Source organism: Hippocampus guttulatus, chromosome 11 (assembly GCF_054856545.1).
Source record: "Hippocampus guttulatus isolate MCC_2025c chromosome 11, RoL_Hgut_1.0, whole genome shotgun sequence".
NCBI lineage: Eukaryota > Metazoa > Chordata > Actinopteri > Syngnathiformes > Syngnathidae > Hippocampus > Hippocampus guttulatus.
In genome coordinates this window covers 9942665-9965852 of record NC_141271.1, presented here as the reverse complement: position 1 = coordinate 9965852, position 23188 = coordinate 9942665, and the positions used below count along the sequence as shown (strand labels likewise).

Here is a 23188-nt window from a genome sequence, read left to right as displayed (position 1 = left end):
ATGCCCGCTAACACGAATGGATTTAAATTCTCATCTGTGATCATTTCAAACGGGTGCCAATCACATTTAGTTGGGAATTCCAATTGTATCCATGAGTAAGGAGGAGCAAATCATAAATGAATGCTTCAAAATCAGTAATCAGAGTTCATTTATGGCCAAGTGCCTACGTCTAATAATTGGGCATCTGATCTGGAGGAAATAAATAAATGATTTCTCAGGGTGCCATCTGGCCTTAGAGGAAAACCAGTGGTGCGGTGATTAGAGATCCAATTTTTTTTTCCACCTCCAAATATGACATGGAAACGTGGTTCCGTCTCATTTCACCGCACCTGAATAGTCAAGTCTTGAAGGGTGTGATTGTGTCATGACAGATGACATGGTGACAATAGAAGAGCACCGTGAAAATACACTTCGCAAAGAGGATGATGAACGCAGGTGGATGGATGAAATCATTCGAGAGCTATCAGATTGCTCGGAGGGTCGGTCGGGAAAGCAACTAGCAAGCTGCGCGGCAGACAGCTCGATCATCAGGCGCTTCATCGTCAGGCTTTATTAGATGAAGAGTGACGGCGACACCCTGATCAATCAATCCTGATGTAACCTTCCCAGGGCAACCGTTTTCAATCCATTCCCTCATACATGGCCACAAAACAAACACCTGCCACCCTTGTCCTCTGCATGTCAACGTTAATCCATTCTATGATTATTTGTAACAAAGATAATGAAGATAAGACCAAAGAAAAATCGAGACCAGAGGAATCCATTATCACCTCATCGCAATATTTGAGGGTTTACACCTGCTTTATGGCTACCATGTTGAATTCCATTCAGCGGCTGGATAAGCTCCAACACATCTTTCTCTACCGTGCTTGCCTTGCCAGATCAATGGCACAGCGTGCGATTAGGTTTTTAATTGCACTGCGCCCGAAGGGGGGGGGTTGTTTTAATGAGGCCGAATCACGTTTTCTTCCTGACCTTTGAGGCTCTGCCCTACAGGTGTCCATCCTCTGACTTAAAAGAGATATATGGGCGAGGAGGGTTTCCCTCTAGAGGTGCCCGACCTCAGCAAGTCCCTCTGCAGAGCTTGACATTTTAACCTGGAGAAGGCAAAGAAGTGGATCAGTCAATCACCTGGAATGAATCCAACTGAACATTCATTTTACGTGCCCAAGAAAAAAACTGAAAGGGCAATGTCCCAAGAACAAGCGGGAATTGAAGATGGTTGCAGGAAGAGGGCTTAGTGTACAATCAGCCCGCCATGCATGTTTTTGGAATGTGGGAGGAAACCGGAGTACCCGAAGAAAACCAACACAGGCACGGGGAGAACATGCAAATTTCAAACAGGAAGGCTGGAGCCAGAATATAACCCTGCACCTCTGCAATGTGAGGCCAACCTACTCACCAGTCGACCACCAGGCCCCCCTACAAATATACAAATGGTTGTTCACCTGATTTGAATGTAAATAAATAGAAAGTCTGCACTTAGGCACATCTTTTTGGTTTCGTTTCAAATCCACTGTGGTTGTGTTTATTGCCAAAAAGATGAGAATTGTGTCAATGTCCCAAATATTCATGGCATGACTGCATGTAATATTGGGTGCACATGCTCAATGCCATTCCGGTGTTTTAACACCACTGTATAACCGCTGACACCACTCAAAGAAGGCCTACTGTGACTATAATCAGCGTGTGACTTGGACTTGTTTTACATTTTGTTTCATAATAGTGAGGATATTTAAAATGACCGTATTTTCCACACTAAATGGCGCACTGGATTATGAGGCGCACCTTCAATGAATTTTGTCATTTTTTCATACATTGGGCGCACCGCATTATAACCCGCAATCTACAATGTATCCACGAGATGGAGCTACGCTCAAGGAAACGCCAACAGAACGATCAGATGTCAGTAAAACCTATTTAATAAAGCAGTGACACAGTTCACTTAACCAACAGCAAGTTATAACATTGACTCGTTAACTGTGAACTCTCTTGCCGCTGCTCTTATTTCCGTGTTCAACTGCGTAACCGATTGCTTTAAGTTTGAACTCTGCGTTGTCAGCATGTCTCGAGCAAGGAGCCATTTTGGGGTCGAAATATTACCGTAATGAGCATACACAAGGCGCATCGGATTTTAAGGCGCGCTGTGAGCTTTTAAGAAAATGGAAGGCTTTTAGGTGCGCCTTTTAGTGCAGAAAATACGGTACTGTATATCTTCCACTCATGCAGGCTGTGGCACTGTAGCCTCGCAGTGCCCTGTTCACAGTAACCCTGGTCTATCCTAAAGAAAAGGGCAGCAAGAAGCATGTGTCCCTTATACGCTGCTGTTTTAATATGGGGTTTACCTGATTTTATTTTTTTTAGACTGACCACGTTGATATTCACAAGTTTGGACTGGCAAAATTGAAGCAGACATGATAAAAAGTATATTAAGATAAGTCTGGACTTGACTGTCTCAATGCAAGTATTTCAAAAGAAAAAAAACAGTACAGGTTGGCTGCAAGGGAAAAAAATGTATTTCAGACTGAAATGTCACAACACATTGCTCTTTTTGTTGAGCAATAGCTTGAAGCTTTCAATATGGGTTGCCTCTTCACAGACCCACCATGTAGCATCGATGATAACTGAGACAGATATTTGTCTTAAATTTCTTCTGAGAAAAAAAAAAGACAGCTTTGTTCTCAACAGCTGAAGAAAGACACATTGGCACAAAATGCAGGTAGCGAGCTTGCAAGATGTCGAAAATACTTGGGAATGAACACCACACACAGAGTGACCTCTGAGGACACACTGGCAAAGCACGTGTGTCCACTTTGTTCATTGAAAGAACATTGATAGTGAATGGAATAACTTGGGAAGCAGCATCTTGGTAAGTGTGTCAAGGCGCCGACTATAAAGGGGCAGCAGGGTGAAGGTAAATGTATTAAAAGAGAGAAAAAAAAAAGAAGTGTAAGAATTCAAAAGTACATGTCTTGGAAGAGTTTCTGCCCCATTTCAATGTAGGCCTCTTTCTCCTGCGCAGACATCTGCTCTACCAGCTCTGGCCTCTGGCTCACCTCTCCATAAGAGAAGGGCCGGCCTCCCACCATCACTGTCGGCTCATCTCCCACCTCCTCAAAGTCATCATCGTCCTCTTCCTCCTCCGCAGCTCGTCGAGGTGCAGCAGCGGCTACGTGAGGGGGAGGAGCAGAGGGCATCTCTTCGTCGGACTCACTGGTGTCGCTCTCCGAGTCGCTGGCATTGGCCGAGGCAGACACCAGCCCCCTGGTGGCGGCGTTTGCTCCGCCTCCACCGGGTCCTGCCACGGCTCGCTTCTCATGGATGAGCAGGGCCCGCATCACCTCCTCGTTTTCGTCGGACTGGCCAGCTCTAGGATGACTTGCTCCATCCTGGATCCCGGTTGCAACGTCTCCCCCTGTGAAATGAAAATAATTTGAAAAATAACTCATGGCTTTTAATTTCTTACGCTAACCTGCAACTAAGATGGAAATTAATAGTTAACGATTGTTCAACCGAAACTTTGAAAGAAACTCATATACATTTCCACAAGCACGGGAATATTAATGAGCAAATCAGAAAATCAACCAAGCCTCTGAATATTTCAAATCAAGCAATTATGGTTCAAAAGAAATCTGGCCAGGCCTGATTGCTACATGCCGTTGGCTGTTGAACAATAGCTAGGATAGCTCAGTGAAGGGCACAGACAGAAAGAAATAACCTGCTTTGACCACACATAAACTGCCATGGCAACCAAAAGAAGAAAATGCGATTTTTAGGCTATTGTGGAAATGTCAGGGCGAATTTGGTTTATTCGACAGTACATTCAATCATGACAGATTTGAAATAGAATAACTTATAAAACTGTACTGTGTTAGGGACCGGGCACAGCCACAAAGAGTGAAAATGTAGGAGTACATGACACCCTCATGAAAAGGTTTATGACTGTCCATAGATAGCACAAGATGGCACAAAGCACTACTTTTGTATTATACTGGAATGACCTGTCTAATTGAAGCTCATTTCCTCACTTTAACATTGTTCCCATGCTACCACAAGATGGTGCCCAAACAATACTTTTATATTTGACATGACTTGGTGTAATGGCGGACACTGAAAAAATCAGCTAACATGTGAATTTATAGACATAGAGAGCAAATCGCAAATATGCAGGGAACATTGCACACCAATTACTTGAACCGCCTCAGAATGACAAAAAAAAACCCTTAAATGACAAACAAGGAAAAAGCACACTTACGATTCTTCAGCATGTCCGTCTCGCTGTAAGCACCTTGCACTGTGCTCTGGGTCAACCAGACGGGCCTGTCCTTCGATGCTGTGCCCTCGGTCGCTTGCTTCTGTGTGTCATCCTGATCCTCCATATTGATGACAACATTCTGGGTGTAAAGGTCAGCGTAGACTGAGCCTTTGTTGGACCAGGCTTCCCGGTGGGGGCCACTTGCAGCGTTTGCAGCAGCCGCCGCATTGCGCTCCCGACTGGAGAATAGATCCACATTACAGTATTGGCATTCTGCTGCTACGATTAGTGAAGTCAAATTGACTAGCACTCGAGTGTCCTCATCATGACTGAGGTGGAGGACACTGACCTCTGCTTGAGCGCAGGGATCTCTGTGGGCTCGGGCTCCAGCAGATCATGAGACAAGTTCACATCCTCGGTCTCACGCAGCAGCACATAGATGGGCTCGATCTGTTCATTAAATCGTGCCACCAGTGTCCTAGCATCAGGGCACACGGATTCATCCTCTTCTACCTCTGTCTGACAGAATGTGCAACGGAACGTACCTGTGTGAAAGACGGCCGTGCAGATAAATAGTGACGGTTGACTACAAACAACAAGCCCCTCCACTAAAAATCCTGCCTTTGTGGTATAATGTTTTCACAGATAACATTCTGTTGTCAAAAGTCATTTGTGATCTCGAGCATCCCATATTTGACTCCTGTACAGTACTGACCGATACTTGCGTAAAGGGAACTACACAAAATGCAGTGTGCTGACTGGAATGGAAAAAAACCACAAAGTGTGACTTTTCTCAAAGTGCATCTTTGTGTTATGAAGCACAGGCCATGTTGATCTGCTGGATGCCCCCCACTGTTGTGCTGTCACTGTTCTCTTGTTAACCTTTTCAGGGACAGTGGTTACTACAGCGGACAGCTTGCAATGTTATCAGATTACATGGTGCATGAAAGGGTTACATTTGATGGCGGGTTACACTCTGTTGCATTGCTATGAAGCACAGGACAAAACTGCATTGACCTTAAAAGCAGTGTTGTGTGCAAACCATAACGGAAAGGCTTAAAAAACAAAAACCTACCTTCATCATAGCATAATCCAAACACATTTCCAAATGTGTTTCATTTTATACATCTGGACAAATGGCAAGCTGGATGATCAACATGTTTGCAATACATTTCAAGAGCATTCCGCTTTAAAGACACTTCAGACTGTCCTCCCATCAACCCCAAAGGTAAGCATTGTAGTTTACTCCACTATGCATCTCTTTTCCTCAAGGGAGGGTGCAGTGACGGCTGCACCGTGCGGCTGAGGGGTTTGGGACCTTGTGTACACATCCTCCGCTTCCTGTAATGGGCCATCTGCTTCCCGTGCTGATTTCACTGCCAATAATGGCAACTGTTCCAGCATTAGCACAAGCCCTGTCTCTTTTTTGGGTGTTGCCTTTTGTGTAAAACACACACACAAAATCCATCCCGACCATAACCCATTGCAACTGTTTACATGGTTGCCTTACATGAAAGAACATCTGCCTTTCAGCCAGCGAAGAACATAAATGGGAGACAATAAATTCAAAGAAAGAATGCATCTGGATAAGACTCTTGGCTGATTTTGTCATTAATATTCTTTGAAGGTTGTCGCGCTTGACATAAAACAATAAATGCACCAACAATAAAATGGCTTCAGTATCGACAATATTATCAATTCATTATTGATGTTTGTTTTCAAAGACAAAGCCACAGGTGAGTGAGTCACTGCAGCTGAAGGCAGAAAGGTGTCACGTTGTCACATCACTTTGTGAAATTGATTGAGGTGGGTGACGAGCTTCCATTCACCGCTCCAGTCGGCCTCTGATTGGTTCTCTTCTCGCTTTGACCCATCTGTTTCATTTTCTTAGTGGTTCTTTTCTCCTACATGTGTATGATTCCTTGTTCTGAGTGGATTTAATCACTGTGATTATTCATCATTCATTCTAAAATCGTTATCGTATCAATGAATGACTTCTATTCTTGTTTTCATTTCGTTTTAGTCTGAAAAAAAATTGTGACGAAATAAATGACAACAATTTTTCATCAACGAAATTAACACTGCTGGTAATTACACACGTAAGCAGCCATGCTTTGCAGTCAGTACTGTCTTAATTCATTCAACACCATTTGAATTCTTCCATCAACAAAAATAATTATTCCGTCTGGAACATTCTTTCAAAATGTTTTGTGCAAATTAGTTCTGTAGTTTTTGTCAAAGACACTCATGGTAAAAAAAAGATGACCAAAAAAAAAAAAGTTACCTATTTGAGGGGAGTAACAATAATAGTTTACCTGTCATGGGGTCAAACAGCTGATTGGCTTCTAGATCAGTGAAAGTGGAGAAGCAACAGGGACATCGGAATGAGGCCCGGTTGGTGGAGTCGCGTTCATCCGTCTCTATACGCCGTCTCATGTGATCCAGTTTGTACTTGACCACGTTCACAAGAACCCTGTCATGTCAAATTGGAGATTAAAGTCAATTGTTGTTCTATAATTAAAATAAAGTTAACCAACCACACAAAACATCTCATTGCTGTGCTTGCAAACAAGGGTTTCATTACAACTTGGATATCAGTACAATTTTTTTGTACCAATTTTTCACTGATATTCTGCCTCTAAACAGACTAGCGAACGAATTCTGCAGGGATCAAATCATTATTTTCAACACTCGACTGACCAGACACTAGAAATGGTGCAGAGCAGGGTTGGGCAAGTATAGACTTTATGAGTGGGCCTTTGATTATTTAAAAATAAAAAGCCGCGTTGTTTTCGGAACAAAAAAACAACAACAAAAAAGGACCCCCCACCCCCTGCATCCCCACAGAGAAAATCTTCAAAATTTGCGAATCCATGGGTGCCGAACCCCAAGTGTGCAGGGTCGACTTTGTTTTAAGTTGTCATACCACTAGATGACAGACATGGCTTTGTTGCAACAGGCCAAATATTTTCTTTGCATATTTGGAATGACATACCTGACAAACATAGTACTTCAATAATATTAACGTCTTGAGTGAGTTGATTTTTTTATGAATACTGCAGATGAGTTAATTTGCTGTTCAGCAGTTTTGTGCCATTTGTGAATGGCAATTTCTATGCATGGAAAAAAACAGCGGGTGTGAGGGCTCAGAGTATGTGATTATTTTATTGTCTACAAAGGGTTTGACCCTTTGCTGTATGATTAGTGTAGTGGATCTTTTTTTTACATGCCCTAAGTGCCGCATTATGCATGTGTGTGTGTATATATATAGATATACATATTCTGTATATATACAGTATATATATAAGAGAGAGAGAGAGAGGTAATAATAATAATAATAATAATAATAGATTTTATTTATAAGCGCCTTTCAAGACACCCAAGGACACTTTACAATAACAAAAAACACAAAACAATACGGGTTGAGCAGCGGCAGCCAAAACGCGCCAGCGTTCTACAGTATGTTGTCCTTATTCAAAATGGCTTTTTTTTTTCGTATAGATCTGCTTCGCAAATGTGAGGTCTTGTGTGGGCCCCTCAGTCACTTGATGAAAAGTTGTGTACCCCTCCAGCATTAAGTTGGGCATCCCTGGTGCAGAATATTACAGTGGTGCCTTGAAATATGAATAAATTGTTGTCCTCTTGGTGGTGGTGTCACCAATCTTATCATGTCAGGTGAAATACAGCCAAGGAAAAGAGCCAATAAAGGAAGGCACGATGAACTGCGAATCACCTGTAATTGATGAAATAGTAGTTGTGTCGAGTTGTCTTGCCATCCGGGGCAGTCTCCACTCTCATTCGACACTTGACGAACTTGTCAGCTTTCAGCGTGTTGAGTACAGAGCGCAGTTGTTTCCGGTCAAACTTGAGCAGCTCCAGCATGTCCTCCTCGCGGACGCATGGGTTGCGAATGAGCACATCCAGGGCCAAGGCATGCTCCACCCCGTAGAAACCCCTCACCACCATCTTGGCGAGACGCTTCAATGCGGCGGGTACCTCGGTCAGGAGTTCTGGTTCTATCATCTTGTACTGTGGGGGAAGGTGGTCCAAATGATTTGTTGCGGAAATTACCTTTCTATTCTTCATTTGATGCCATAATGCTTTTTTCTCAAATAAATGTTAGCCTTAGTAATATCTTACAACGTATGCTTATCAGTACATGTATCCTCGTTAGAACTAATCACCCAAATAATTTACAATACCCAGACTGTGTTGTCCACTACGAGGAGCCATTATTCTGATAGTAGTAACTTTAAATTAATACAAGAGTTCGAGTTGTTCTTTCATTTGTTACAAACTATGTACCGCTGCAAATGTTTTAGATAAACACACTATTTAGGTAATTTACATTCAGACGATAAGGGAAATTAAACGATGTTAAAATAGCAGCCAAGTGGAAAACATGCTGATAGTTTGCTCATGAGTTCAACTTACGTGCTTCTCCGTTATACGCAGAACGGACACAAAATCCGTCCTCTACGAGAGAAAGGGGCTCTCTTCAGGGAAAACACATCTTCCGGAAAAAAAAACACGGGAAACACTAGGTTTTAAATTGATCGCCGGGGAAGTTTGCTAGCATGGTTCCTGGCTGAATTTCAGCAGCTACTCCGGAAAGAAAACGCAAAACTGGAGCACGACAATTTTTCGCAAATTTCCACTGGCTGATTGGGGCACGTGTACCCAATAAGAATGTACAATGTTGAGACGATAGTTCGTAAATGACCAATAGTATTGAAGTACATTAAACATGGGCGGGTCTTATGATGTTTTCTTCCGGCACGGCACTGTCTGCTACCCCTGTCACGTCATGGCTTCACTTGACAGAGTTAAGGTGCTAGTTTTAGGCGACTCCGGTAAGTACGTCGTTTTTGAATAGCATAGTCTTTAAGACAATGTACTTATACATCTTATCATGGCTTTCTTCAAAGTAAACTGTGGCGCGGCAGTTTATAAACTTCCATAGCTTTGCATGATGTAGCCTTGTCATACTGGTTTGTTTATATACAAGGCAAGTGAGGCTGGAGGCTTAACGTGTTTAATTCGAACATTCCAAACCTTGGATGCGTATTAGATTTTTGTCCCCCATGCTGTGGTTAACACTATATTTTCTATTAACTTAAATAATGATACAAACTACAACTTGGCTCCATATAAGTGTTGTTAATATTCAAGGAGTCATTACATTCCATTCAAATTCTCAGTGTTTTACTTGCTGCTCTGTCTGTCCATAGGTGTAGGAAAATCCTCCTTAGTACATCTTTTGTGCCAGAATCAGGTTTTAGGAAATCCATCATGGACTGTTGGATGCTCGGTAGATGTACGGGTAAGTGTACATTTAATTATATAACAAATAATGCTGGTGGCTTTTGTAATCGTCCATGGTGCATTGTATGTGTTTTTCCAGGTCCAAGACTATAAAGAAGGAACCCCAGAGGAGAAGACGTACTACATTGAACTATGGGATGTTGGGGGCTCTGTCGGCAGTGCCAGCAGTATCAAAAGCACACGAGCTGTGTTTTACAATTCAGTCAACGGTAGAGTTGCGTCCCTGCCACTACAGTATTTGTTGGCCACATAGAGCTTACCTGTCCTTTATTAGTTTCACCAATCTTATCTTTTCAGGAATTATTTTGGTGCACGATCTGACAAATAAGAAATCTTCTCAGAATCTCTATCGTTGGTCACTGGAAGCTTTAAACAAGGATTCATCTCCAACTGGGGTCATTGTCTCAAATGGGTATGTTTTTTTTTGTTCAGTATCAACCTTAGGTGATGTATAATTTTAATTATCTATGAGTAGAGAGTGATACTGCATTCTCTATTTCTTGCAGTGACTATGACCGTGAGCAGTTTGCAGAGAACCCAGTGCCGTTGCTTCTCATCGGCACTAAGTTCGACCAGATTCCTGAGAACAAGCGTAGTGAAGTTCTCACAAGGACGGCCTTCTTGTCTGAAGACTTCAACGCGGAGGAGATTAATCTCGTATGTCAACCTTCTTTTATTACTAAAACTGTTTTTAGAGCCGCAATAGCTCGCTACTGAGTCTACATATTGACAACTCAGGAGCTATGGTGACCTCTAGTGGTTCGTGCATGGTAAATGTTCAGAATCCATCGACAGATAATAGCATCCCTTGTGTTCGTAGATCAACCAAATCCACCATCTCAAAGGGTTTGTGTATGAAAAATGTGCTTTGTTTCTACAGGACTGCACTAATCTAAGATACTTGGCCGCAGGCACGTCCAATGCAGTGAAGCTTAGCAGATTCTTTGACAAGGTAAAATGGACTGAGACACACAGCATTTGTTGACGTGGACTAAAACTTATTATTCAATCTTCATCAATTGATCATCTAAACTAGAACACTGGTCCTAATTGGTCCTAAAATATATATACTATATTTTAGATGTTTTAATCGGAAATGATGTCAGAAACCCGCTCCATTTAAAACGTGATGACCTTATATGCTGTATTTCCAAACAGGTGATTGAAAAAAGATACTTCACAAGAGATCCAAGTCAGGTGAGTTGTGCCTTTATTTCTGTTTGCTTAAAAAAAGTTGTTCCGCTATTATGCAAATATTGTTTAGCTTCGCAAAAATGTCCTTCTCATGTCTTTAAGTATAAATGCATGTTATGTGTCTCTGCAGATGACAGGCTTCACAGACCGAAAGCGCTTCAACTTCAAGAGTTTGCACTATGACTAAATGCGGTGTGCGGTCTGACTTTTACAAATGTGGATTTCCCCCAGACTTGTCTTGCAATCGCCGTTAAATGCATTTTCACTTTTGTTTATTCTTTGTACATTTATTCATTTACAATGTAACCATTCATTTTTAATTAAAGTCCTGTGTAAACCAGTCAAACATGCATACCGTCTTGTGATCAATGCTAAAGATATTGAAAATGTCTTCATTTCAATACGTGTTCAATAAACCAAGTCAAACCAGAGACTATATTTGTTCATAAAATTTAAAATAAATGTCCTTGAATGGCATATTTATTATGATGATTTAAAATCATTTTAAATGTATAATAATAATCCTGAAAGTAAACATAGTACAGCCAATTTTTAAATTCAAACTTTTTTGTCAGGAAATAATTGTTATTGTTGAAGACTATGCTAAACACACTTTCCTCTTCTCAGAATCATTGAATGTAGATAAATCACCCATTTACTAATTTTGAAAAACTATTAAAATATTCTTAAAACAATTGTAGTTCATATTTTGATGGAGACAATCTGAGGATATCCATCCATCTTCCGATCCGCTTTATCGTCACAAGGCTCGCGGGGGGTGCTGGAGCCTTTCCCAGCTGCCTTCGGGCAGTAGGAGGGGGACACCGTGAACCACTTGCCAGACAATCGCATTGCACATATTGATGAACAACCATTTGCACTCACACTCACACCTCGGGACAATTTGGAGTGTTCAATCAGCCTGCCATGCATGTTTTTGGAATGTGGGAGGAAACCGGAGTACCCGGAGAAAACCCACACAGGCACGGGAGAACAAGTAAACTGCAAACAGGAAGGCCAAAGCCGCAATCGAACCCTGCACCTCTGCTCTGTGAGGCCAACATGCTAACCCCTCATTCACCGGGCGGCCCGTGCTTCTGAGAATATTAATTATGGAATGTGCCAGGAAAATGAGTATTATAAGGCTTTAGACACTAATGTTTCCCTTGACAAAAGGAAGCTAAAGGAAGAAGAATCGGCAAAGCAGACATCTATATTAGGCCACACAGCTAACAAAGCACACTCAAGTCATGTCCATTTATCTTTATGCAGTATTGAATACAGGTGACGCAGACAATCCTAGGAGTTGTGTGCACTCCTTCTGAATGAACAGTAGCTGCTCTGCTTCTTTTCTAAGAACTAAGAGCTGTTACGTCCGCATGCAATCTAATCAGCATTGATCAAGTGAACAAATTTTGCGGTGGGCTCATGCTGCAACATTCCTCCGCATCACTTTCTTAATCCAGGTGAGGAAGGGGTGGATTTTAGTGAAGACATGCGGATACTTGCGATAACTGCAGTCGTGCTGGTAAACGAAGGCTGTTATTCCTTGAAGCTCGGCGTTGCAGATTATTGGTCCTCCAGAATCCCCCTTGAAAACGGATTAGAAATATGCTTTGTTGGTGATTAAACAGTATAAAGTGATGCATGAGCCTAGGTTGTGGTTTATAATTGACGTCTGCATTACCCAACAAACTCCTCCTTTCTTTTCAGGCCTGGTGCACATCATGCGATCCGAGTGAAAGTAGTACTGCCAAACATTTTTGCATTCAAAGGGGAATTGTGTCTTCTCGATGGTCTCCTTCAGTACATCCGAAGTAGTCCCCGGCTGTTTTTTTCCACCTACAGTTTGGCCCCAGCCAGCAACAATACATCTTGTATTGGCTCGCAACGTCTTCTTCCCCTTGGGCAGTCCAATCAGTTGGACATACTCGTTGAGTTCAGCGTTATGTTGCAACTGAAAGAGAGCAGAGTATGACAAGTTGTGGGACACAATCTCAGAATTTTGTCGTCTCCGAGCTGCAGTTTTTAGCTCTTTCAGCCCAGCTTCTTTGCATTTGAATGCTTTAGGCCAGTGGCTGTCCATTTTTTTTACACCACCTAAAAAAAATGCTTTACTCTCATAACCATTAAAAATAGGGCAATGGCTTTGTTACTATGGGTAACATTTTTTTGTAAGCCATTGTAAAAGTTATGCACACACTTTGCTTAAATAGGGAATTAAGGGTGTCAAACTAATTCTTGTTGCGGTCCACATCGTAGAGGGATTGGTAACAAAAAAAAATGCTTGCAATATTTCAATGTTTTTACACTTAAGTGAAGACAATTAGCATTTTGTCATTTTAAGATGAAGAAACATGTAGTCAATGCACATAATTTGCTTCGGCGGGCCACATAAAATAATGTGGTGGGCCGGCTCTGGCCCCCCCCGAGTTTGACACCTTGACCTATAACGTGAGTTAAATAAAAATTGTACTTAAATGATAGTTTAACAATCTAGCAGTGCCAAAAGATTAAATGCAGCTGTATTGTGTTAAAAAAAATGTCACCTGTCAGGTTTGTCCAATTTGACACTCAGGAATAAACAAAAGGAGGAGACAGGAGACTCGATTCTGGTACCAGGAGGGAACGAGGAGAAGCGTTCGGTTTCAGTTCTCAGCACGTCACCCCTCATGATCTCCTCCTTCCCCCCTCATTTATTGGGAAAGCTACTACATAGGTGTGTCCAACCTAAAGGGTGGGGGCTGTTGAACACACACTGAACTTGTTTGATTATGTGTGTGTATGTGAGTGCAAATTACGTACATGTGTGCAATTGTCACAAAAACATCACGCCGCTGCTGGTGTTGATGGCTCCATTCATTGTTCACCCTTGCTCACTGTTTAGTCTTAACACTTATCTCTTCCCAACCACGTCCTCGGAAAGGTGGTTGCGTCCCTAAACTTCCACACAGTGCACCAAGCATTCTTGATTATAAAAGTGAGTATATAATGGATAAAATGTGAGTACATAATAAATAAAGTATCTTTATTAAAAGCAGAAGCGTTCTTCATTAAAGGCATAGTCAATTAATGATTGCAAGCATTAGTGTTCTTCTTTGCAAGCATAATCAATTTATCATGTCAGGCATAAGCGAATGTATGATGACTAAAAATAATCAATCCAACATTCCCCCCTGTTCATCCTACATTTGCGCACATCACCACACAGAACCTTCCAGACGGACTTTATTCAGTGGAGGCATGCACATGCAACATAGGTAAATGTAATCGGCAGAATTTGAACATTTGTTTCAGTGAGTCTTTTGAGTACCACTCGTGGGAGCCCTCACATCACATATTGTATGCAGAAAAGTGGTGAAGATTGCACGACTGTCTGTGTCCTATGTGTTGTGATTTTGACTTCAAAATGGTGCCGCGAGAGTGGCTGCCTTTCCAGCAGCTCCTATATTTTGTTGTTCTACTTCTTCCTTTCATAACTTTGCTGCTGTGAATTGGGAATTTCTCCATTGCGAGACTAATAAAGGTTTTCTTATTCACATAGTGTGTAGCACTGCTTTTGATGTGATTTAAATGATGTTTGACATTTTAACATGACTTGTTCGTTTTTACCTTAAGTAGCATCACGTCGTTGTCGTCGTGTTCAGTGTAATTTGGATGAGGATGGAACTCGTCCACGTCAATCCGTTGCTGGCTTTTCTCACGCTTTCTTATGTTGTGTGCCCCGAGTATGACTGTCATTGACTCATTGCTGACAATCAAAGGAACAAAAAAACATTGAGAATAAACAGGATGAAAGTTGTCGGTTTTCTTTTCGGGCTTGCCTTGTTTCAGTATAGTTCCGGAATGCTCTTAGCTTCCTACCACAAACCAAAGTAAAACAAGTGAATGTGTGGAGAAATATCAAAATCAAACTCCATATTTCACTTTATATTTGGATGTGGGAAAACAATGCCTGGTTGAAGACATTCCAGAATAGATGAAGTGGTACCCGTGTACAAACTCACAAGCAGTGGGCCGCAGTCAAAACAAAGTCTTTGCGAATTAGCACTCCGCCACATACGTAGGCTCCGTGGGAATGCAGTGATGCCATGTAGCGTCTGGAATGAGGCCGTGAAACCTTACCACCCACTATGCTGCTCCCTGTTGCAGCTGATGTGAAAAAAAAGAGGATGAAACTGATAGATTTTTTTTCTTCATGTATTTGTACTTCATTAAATTTAACTTCATGACTATATACATACATTAAGTACATACTTACCTGAAAACCAGTAGAACTGAAGGACAAATATAATGCAGTAAACATTCATCATGATTGCTGTGCAGGTGGAACACTGACTCATTAAACTCATTTCCAAAGAGAGACCCCCTAAGTCATTAACCCCCCACCCCCACCCACCCATAAAGCAAAATAATGGGAGGTGCTTACACAGTGTGAGATGATGCCATTTTCTTTCACTATACTGCACAACTGGGATTTAACTCATGTCAATAGTTGTTTAAAATGCATTTTCATTACCTTTCCAAGAAACTATGCATTAAAAACACGGAGACACCTTGATGCTTCACTTTCAAAAAGCTTGTAAGTTCATGTATTTATTTCATTTTTGAGACTTAAAATGTTTCAGTGTATAATCATATTTTAGTTTATATGACAAGCTAATTTAAGTCCAGGGTCTAATTTGCAGTTTGCCTTCTTCTCAAGTGTCACACTTTCAGTTGAGGAATTGAGCCCATCATTGATTTTTATGATCAGTCTCTTCTACAGCTGACAATAGAAGCTGTTCAGTAAAAGAAATATATACAAAAGCACATTAAGCTTCACCCTTTAGTCAAAAATTGTAACTGTGCATTCTTTAGAGATCATCTTAAAATGTTGTTGATCCACACGCACCATTAAAATTATTCCAGACTTAACATTAAACTCAGTGTTTACTCTACTTTCCTTTTCACCAAAACCTTTCTGCAAAGCTTGCGGGTGCAGAACAAGCAGCATTTGAGAGTCACCCAAAGTGCCGTTAAAACCACAATCAACAGGAAGCCAATGACATCCAGGCTGTGATATTGAAACCAGTTCAAATTGTGTGCTGCTACACGTAGATGGGCAGCTCCTTTGTGTCTCATGACAAACTCGGTCCAGAAAACTGCCAGGTCCAAAGGTTGAATGGGGCGGTCCCGGTGTATCGCAGACAACTTCACCATCTTGTCTTTATAACTGCACAAGAGGAAATTATACATCAGCTCATAGTCAATGCGTATTGTAATGATGAATATAGCAGTGTTGGAGACTTGCGAAAATTAGGAATGGAAAACTGCATTCACCACTGTATTACAGTAAGCAATGTTTGTATGTTTGTCATCCCAACATACACACTGAGCAATCTGGCGAAACATGACTGTGCTCATTTAGTTCGGCAACAGAGACTCTCCATGATTCGCTTTTTAGCCACATATGTACGTATGAAACTCAAAATACAGTTATTTATATTTTTTTGCGGGGTAGTCTATTACAAATGCAACGTTCCAGCGCCGTTCACACGCAAGTATGACTGTAGAGTCAGTGTGCAGTGGGGTTAACGGATGCACAGCGGCACATCAAAGCTCGAAAGCCTTAGCTGGACTCGAGTTTGTTGACAGTCAAATTGAACCAAGATCTATCTATCTATCGATCGATCTATCGTTGCATTTGTAATAGACTACCCCGCAAAAAAATATAAATAACTGTATTTTGAGTTTCATATGTACATATGTGGCTAAAAAGCGAATCATGGAGAGTCTCTGTTGCCGAACTAAATGATCTATCGATAGATCGATAGATAGATAGATAGATCGATATAAACTATGCAATGATACCTTCAACAATGTCATTAATTCCTTATTGTATATGTATGTATATTCATATACAATATTATATATATATATATTTATATACAGTATATGGAGTGTGTGTTTTCAATTTTGGTTAAACTGCACATTGTACAGCTTTTTTTGCACCATGTTGACATGACAAGTACTTTTGTGAACACATCTCCACACGTCAGAGTGTCTGGTGCACACACACAGCCACTAAAAGTTGGGTTACTCATACACATCAGTCGCCTCACCTTTTGTTGTTAATAATGTTATTCATAGTGACCAGCAGTTTGTCTGTGGTCAGGTCATAGATGGTGAGCTTCTCCGCAATGCCACGCGACACCATGCGGAGAACGTTGTCCGGCTGGTCCGCAAACAGTGGAAGCATGAGCATGGGAACGGCATTGCAGAGGCCTTCATAGACCCCATGGCTGCCTCCATGAGTGAGGAACAATTTTGCCTTGGGGTGAGCTGAGGAGTAAATGGGAAACAAAATGGTTTGAGTTCAAGGAGAAGAGCTAATCAATCATATCATCATTTTAGAGCAATCGATCGATCTGTATTTATTTAGTAATTTTCAGACCAATATGGATTTTAAATGGCTTTTTACAATGGCAAAATAGCCACAAAACAGCCTGAGTGGTAATGATATCAGAGTGGCTGAGAAATCCATTGATGCGAAAAGAAGGGGAAGGTGTAGTGACTTGAATAATGGAGCCATAAAAACATGCAAAGGGAAAAAATAAAAAGTGGCACCAAATTGCCAATCTTAGTGGATATGTACTGTCCAATTAAACTGTTTGTTGCAATTTTCAAAGCATATATTATTTATCCTCCATGAAGAAAGACTTGCCTTACTGAGGAGCTTAGGCCATCTGCATGTACAGTATTGTATTTCCGTATGTCTGTATTATACTGCCCCCAGGTGCCAAGGATGCAGACACCAGAAGAGCAAGAGCAACACAATGTCGATTAGTAGATGGCGCCGCGAGATTGGCTGCCTTTACAGCAGCTCCTATACTTTTTGTTCTTCTACTTCTTCCTTTCATAGTTTTGCTGCTTTAAATTGGGAATTTCACCATTGTGAGACAAATAAAGTTATTCTTATTCTTAATGTCCATTCAATTTAAGAACCAAAAGAAAGGCAAAAAATAACAAATTTCTTTACATTCTATTTAATTATGTCACTGCTGTGTATATAGATATAGATTTTTTTTTTTTTAATATGAAGTACAATTTTGGAGGATGGTCATTTCTAATTAACCTCATAGCTCAAGGCACCATTGTAGTGTAATGGACTCAACAAGAAAGAAAACTATTATTAATAGCTATTCGAACCATATCAAATATGTAGACTGTTAAGTTCAATATACTTTACAAACACATGCTGAAAAAAAATGGGGTGTTGCGGGTCGCTTGTCAAGTGCAGATGATGAAGAAAGATGTAAAGATGAATTAGAAATAAAAACCAAGGGTGGACATTAAAATGTCACTTGAATTTTTTTTTTCAATCTTGGGGTCATAAAATTAAATTATATTTGTTCCATTTAACTTTACTTAAATCTACTAGTTTACTTTTACATTAGTTAAGTTAAATTAACTATGAAAGTCTGCATAATTTTGGCCATAAAACCACACCTACCTAAAAGATCATTCTGAGGTAGCCACTTCATCAGTTTGACATTTTGGGGCACATTTTTTAGTTCAACTCCAGTGTATCTCCACAAAACCTGAAAACACACACACACACACACACACACACACACACTTCACTGCATGAAACGGATCATTATGTAGTATGTAGTGTGAAAACATAATTTATAATGTGAAAATGTAATTTATTGTGTAATTGGTGCCATTACCCTCTGTGGAATCTGCCGAAAAGCATCAAGGAATTGTTGTGCTTTTTCCTCTGGCATAGCAGACACCATGGAGCCCAGGGTAAAGACGATAAAGCCATGCTTCCCAGAACCTTCTACAAACTCCTCCAAATCCTGCCAGGACCAAACAAGGCATTATTGTCAGCACACTGGACGTACAACAAATGTGTTTTCCAAACATGCTGCAATATTTCGGGTTCAATATCAACTTCAGTAGTCAGCAGTACTGTTTCGACACTGCGGATTCTATTCGGTGTATAGCCACTTGGAATCCCTGCCACACCGGGCATAGTTCAGATGTGTACTTTTCACACAAATTGCAAGACAGCTGGGAAAAAAAAAATTTTTTTACAGCATTTTATCTGATAAACATTCAATCAAGATTATAGAAGTAATCCCTTTATCCCTAATAAACCTTACTGTAGGTTTTCAAATGGTGAGCTGTAATTTGATTAACTACTCAAAGAGTTGGGATTAGGTGTTGTGGTTGGGCTCAGGCACCGGTCAAAGAACTGTTTTCCTGATCTTGATAAAGGTGCATGTAACTTTATACTCATTTCATTTTCATAAAATTGTGACAGTAAGTGAAGTGAATTTAAAGTGACTAACTGCTTATATTGACAGTTTACATTAGGTGTCCAAAGTATGGCTCAAAAATGGCCCGCTGTCCATTTTTAAGTGGCTAGCAACATATACTAAAAATGACACTTGTTAATAATGAATTTGCCTTAGATAATGTAGAGCTTTTGTAAAAAAATGCAAAGATGCAAATTAACTATTTACAACTAAACTAGTAAGATTTGTCTTCATAACGCTGTGATGAGTAAAGATTATTACGTAATTCTTTTGAGCAAAATTTGCTCCCTGCACTTTTTGATCTGTGTCAAGGTTCCAAATTGTGAAACGAGCACAGGAATAATTGCCAAGTAATTGCTTTAAAAATGGTCATCCTACCACAGATTGCTCCTGTTCTGGTTTCTGAATATAGAGATGGAATTCAGATGCTGTTTAGTGCAGTGTAGATATTTTCTTGTGGGGTTACAGGGCCTGTGACCACCCAAAATCTTGTAAAAATCCGAAACTATTTACCTTATAGAAAACTTTAAAATACAACACAGTCAACAGAAAGTTGCAAAGCAAAATGACAATCTGAAGAGGCCCCAACAGTCCTGATGTTAGATTTGTGATTGGATGTGAGGGTCAGGGGCTGGGACTGCAGTATAGATGGAACATTTGGCGGTGCAGACAAATACCATTCGTCCAACCACTTGTCTTCTTTTCATCTTCTAAAGAGACAGAATTGTACTATTCCGAAAAATAAAATCAAGGACACCGTGTACTAGCCGATGCCTACACCACAGATACTGAGAATTAAATGTATTGATGTGTGCAGATTGCTACGGACTTGCTAGTCGAACTTGACTGTAAGAAGTTTTGCTCTGACTAATCAAAGGACGTGAAGCTGACATGATTGATGGCAAGTGCTTTGGCCCCATGAGGACGAATTTGAAATCTGAGTGGTTAAAGAGCCAGTTACATTCCTAATCTAGGGTAGTTTACATCACATTTGCCAGCACAGCTGATTCTGATCTCTCTGGGCAGAATAGATTGGCATGGCTGAAATTTGATTGGACCAAAAAAAAAAACCTAACACAGATTGTTACAATACAAGACAATTTGATAGAACAACTATTAGAATTTTAGATTGTAAATGTATGTCAGTGATTTTGATTGCATTTCGGCCATAAAGAGAGACTTGTATGCTGGTACTAACTGGCCACCACCGAAGGTCTAAGCCCGATATTGTAAAGAGGAAGCACGTGCTGTTGTAGTATCCATAATTTCCCTTGAGTGACTCCAGATGTGACGCGACGATGGCTTAAGGAGTTTGAATACTCACTGCAGGCAGAGGTCGCTGCTTTACGCAGTTGATGCCACCAATGAAAACCATGTTGGGCATCACGGGTTTGGGCCAGTCAAATACAAAGTTCGATCTCATGAGCCAAATATCTCCGTGGCTCAACAGATCCTTGTAGGTCATGCTTTCCTCCACATACTCGCTGACCAGCTCATCAAATTTGGCATACATGACACGACACAAATAGAACTCCACCAGAGCCATGATGTTGTTTTTCACCCTCTGTGGGAAGGTCATGACGTCTGTGTTCCCGGTGAAGAATTTGGGAACATAAGACAAAGGAACGGGGCACTGGTTAGCCTTCAAATCCATTTCACAGGGAAGTACATGCAAGAAGTAAACGGCTGGAATTCCAAGGATACGAGACAGGATGGGGCCGCAAGGGAGGAAAGGGTCCGTCAGTACCACATCGTAGCCTTCTGTCCTCAGTTGACTCAGCACGGGCTGCTGGTTGAGAAGACTTCGACAGCCTTTTGCCTGAAATGACGTAAAGTTCACCAAAAGCTCCACGTTGAAATACAAATCAGTGAATGCCGGCGCATTGACAAAGACGCTCTCCTGGAGCTGCGTAAACGAGCGGTCCAGCTGGGCTTTGCTGTAGGGCACTTTGTAGACCAGAGTCCTATAGCCCTCCGAGCTATTCATCAGCAGACTGCTTTCAGGCACCAATACCACCATCTCGTGTCCTCTGTGCACCAACTCCTTGACCAAGATCTTCATGCTCAGCCAGTGACTCCCATCCACGGGAATAACCAGCACTTTCCCCCCCTTGGCAGATCCCAGAAAGGAGCAACAGAGCACAGCCAGCAGCCCCAGTGCAGAAAACCACATCCCGACACTCCTCATCCTGCTCTCACTTTAAGCTCAAGTAACAAAACAAAAAAAGGAATGCAAGACAAAGTGGTAACTTTTTCCAGTTGAAGTGTGTGTATGTGTATGTGTGTGTGTGTGTGTGTGTGTGAGTGAGCATGCAGTCCTGGGAGCTGTTTTATCAGGCATCGATGTAGTATGACGTAATCAAAGCAAGATGGCAGGGTATAAGATTACACCAGTTAATCATTTGCTGTCGTGCCCTTTTTTTGTTTTGTTTTTGTGTGCGTTTTTTTTTTAATACACGCGTGTCAAGTTCTACTTTACTCTTTTACAATTGGGTGTACTATGAAACCTTCCACGTTTACTTTGCAGCTTGCAGGGAGGAAGCAACGCATGCACTCTGTCAAACATTTAAACAGGCAAATACGTACATCTTTCTTTTGTGACATTTTTGTATCATTCATGCATCGAGTGTGTTTTATTTGCCTCTCATTAGTCAGTAGTAGACTAAAGATTTGCAAGTCATGAGGGCTTTGCTTTCAGCTTATACAACCGATTTGTGCAATGCAGTGCAAAGTTTACTTTGAGCATGCCTTTCCCCTGGCCCCGCCCCCAAAACAAGTGGGCTTGGCGGCCCTTTTGGCCGCATCGCTTACCTTTTCCTCACTCTCCATTGGCATTTCCTTCTTATCTTTATGGGGGCATTTGTTGGCATCGGTTTATCACGTCACCTTTTGACACAGACACAACTTGAGACGTTTGAACTTCAAATTGCACTTCTAAGGCAACTTCAAGAGGAAAAAGTATTTAAACAAATGAAAAACGTAAAATATAACAGTAAAGTTTTATGTTATGTGGGGGTTTTTTGGTTTATTATTTGATGTTATATGTTCTGTAAAACGCTTTGTTACACCTGCAGCTGTTGTGAAAGTGCTATATCAAGAAAAATGGATTGTATTTATGATGTAACATCATAAAATACGTACCGTAAATATTATCGAATATGTTGAATGATTGTCTGCGAGTCACATTTCAGTAAATCTGTCTGTCAATGTGTGATTGGGGCTTTAACACAGGTTGTGCACAAACCTCAGTCAACAGCCCAAAAGAGCGAAGACTTCTATTGTTAAATATGTTGCAATGTGGCTGTTTGATTCAGTGCAATTTTGACCTTGACTAGCATTACTAGTAAGGTAAAAACATCTGACGAGTACTACTATTGGTTATTCTCTCTGCTACTACTAGCATAAGTCAGGTATGGTTTACCATAGTGGACATTTTGGTACTTGGCCATACTAGTAGCACAGCCGAGGTCTAAAATGCTTTACTGATGCTACCAGTGGCATTTTGGTGCTAACAGTTGGTTCCAGCGGGCTACTAGCGCACGACACATGCATACACGAAAGGTCTAGTAGTGTTATTAGTACAGTACAGTAGTTTACTTGTGTATTAACAGGCCAAAAGTGGCAATCATAGTGGGGAAAAAAAACAGTACTAATAGCAAGCAGTTGTTTTTCTAGTTAGCCCTAGTTGTTGTACAACTTTGTTGAAGAGTGCACTATGGACCGTAAGATATCAAGGATATTGTTTAAAAGCTCAGTGTGTTTCATGTAGTTTCTACATTAAATATTAACACGTACTGTAAGTTGAACAAAAAAAAACGTTGCGCTAACCAGCCTGCAAGGGGCAAAAAAAAAAAAAAAAACAAGATATTATGAGTGGGCTAAAACTGTTTTATGTTGATAATGTAGCCAAATTTGGACAAACCCAGAAGTAAAAGGAACAATGTGGACTGAGTCAGTCATTGTATCTTTTGGATCAAAATAATGTACATTTTAATATACCAAAGTGAGTCAAAGAGTAAAAAGCGTTATCGGTTTGCTCTTGAGTTTTTTGCTTGTGAGAAAACAATAGCTTGGATCAGAGTATTACCTACAGCAGGGGTGCCCA

General features: G+C 41.0%; 4 protein-coding genes and 1 long non-coding RNA gene across 6 annotated transcripts; 2 read left to right on the top strand and 3 right to left on the bottom strand.

Moving 5' to 3' along the window:
* Positions 1-2498: 2498 nt before the first annotated feature.
* Positions 2499-8886, bottom strand: gtf2e1 (general transcription factor IIE, polypeptide 1, alpha). Its single transcript, XM_086123065.1, has 6 exons — positions 8690-8886; positions 7989-8284; positions 6571-6728; positions 4605-4800; positions 4256-4494; positions 2499-3415 (listed from the first exon to the last, which is right to left on the bottom strand). The coding sequence occupies exons 2-6, from the start codon at positions 8276-8278 to the stop codon at positions 2958-2960; spliced, it is 1341 nt and encodes a 446-aa protein (XP_085979191.1). The 5' UTR covers positions 8279-8284; positions 8690-8886; the 3' UTR covers positions 2499-2957.
* Positions 8887-9031: 145 nt separating this feature from the next.
* Positions 9032-11120, top strand: rabl3 (RAB, member of RAS oncogene family-like 3). The gene is made up of 8 exons (XM_086123068.1): positions 9032-9108; positions 9487-9578; positions 9660-9789; positions 9878-9992; positions 10087-10237; positions 10461-10532; positions 10739-10777; positions 10905-11120. Exons 1-8 carry the CDS (start codon positions 9063-9065, stop codon positions 10959-10961), a joined length of 702 nt encoding a protein of 233 aa, XP_085979194.1. The 5' UTR covers positions 9032-9062; the 3' UTR covers positions 10962-11120.
* LOC147198016 (cathepsin G-like) lies at positions 10774-15190 on the bottom strand. 2 transcript variants are annotated; one of them, XM_086123066.1, is made up of 5 exons: positions 15036-15190; positions 14782-14926; positions 14387-14525; positions 12462-12731; positions 10774-12365 (listed from the first exon to the last, which is right to left on the bottom strand). In XM_086123066.1, the coding sequence occupies exons 1-5, from the start codon at positions 15175-15177 to the stop codon at positions 12201-12203; spliced, it is 861 nt and encodes a 286-aa protein (XP_085979192.1). In that variant the 5' UTR covers positions 15178-15190; the 3' UTR covers positions 10774-12200. The 2 variants fall into 2 exon arrangements, with proteins under 2 accessions (XP_085979192.1, XP_085979193.1); XM_086123067.1 differs by having other exon boundaries at positions 14782-14952; positions 15053-15190.
* On the top strand, positions 15186-17741 carry LOC147198015 (uncharacterized). The gene is made up of 2 exons (XR_015102184.1): positions 15186-15356; positions 16932-17741. It is a non-coding gene; the product is annotated as an uncharacterized LOC147198015 (long non-coding RNA).
* On the bottom strand, positions 15332-22125 carry LOC147198014 (UDP-glucuronosyltransferase-like). Its single transcript, XM_086123064.1, has 5 exons — positions 20408-22125; positions 18490-18621; positions 18270-18357; positions 16879-17098; positions 15332-15989 (listed from the first exon to the last, which is right to left on the bottom strand). Exons 1-5 carry the CDS (start codon positions 21269-21271, stop codon positions 15707-15709), a joined length of 1587 nt encoding a protein of 528 aa, XP_085979190.1. The 5' UTR covers positions 21272-22125; the 3' UTR covers positions 15332-15706.
* Positions 22126-23188: the final 1063 nt, after the last annotated feature.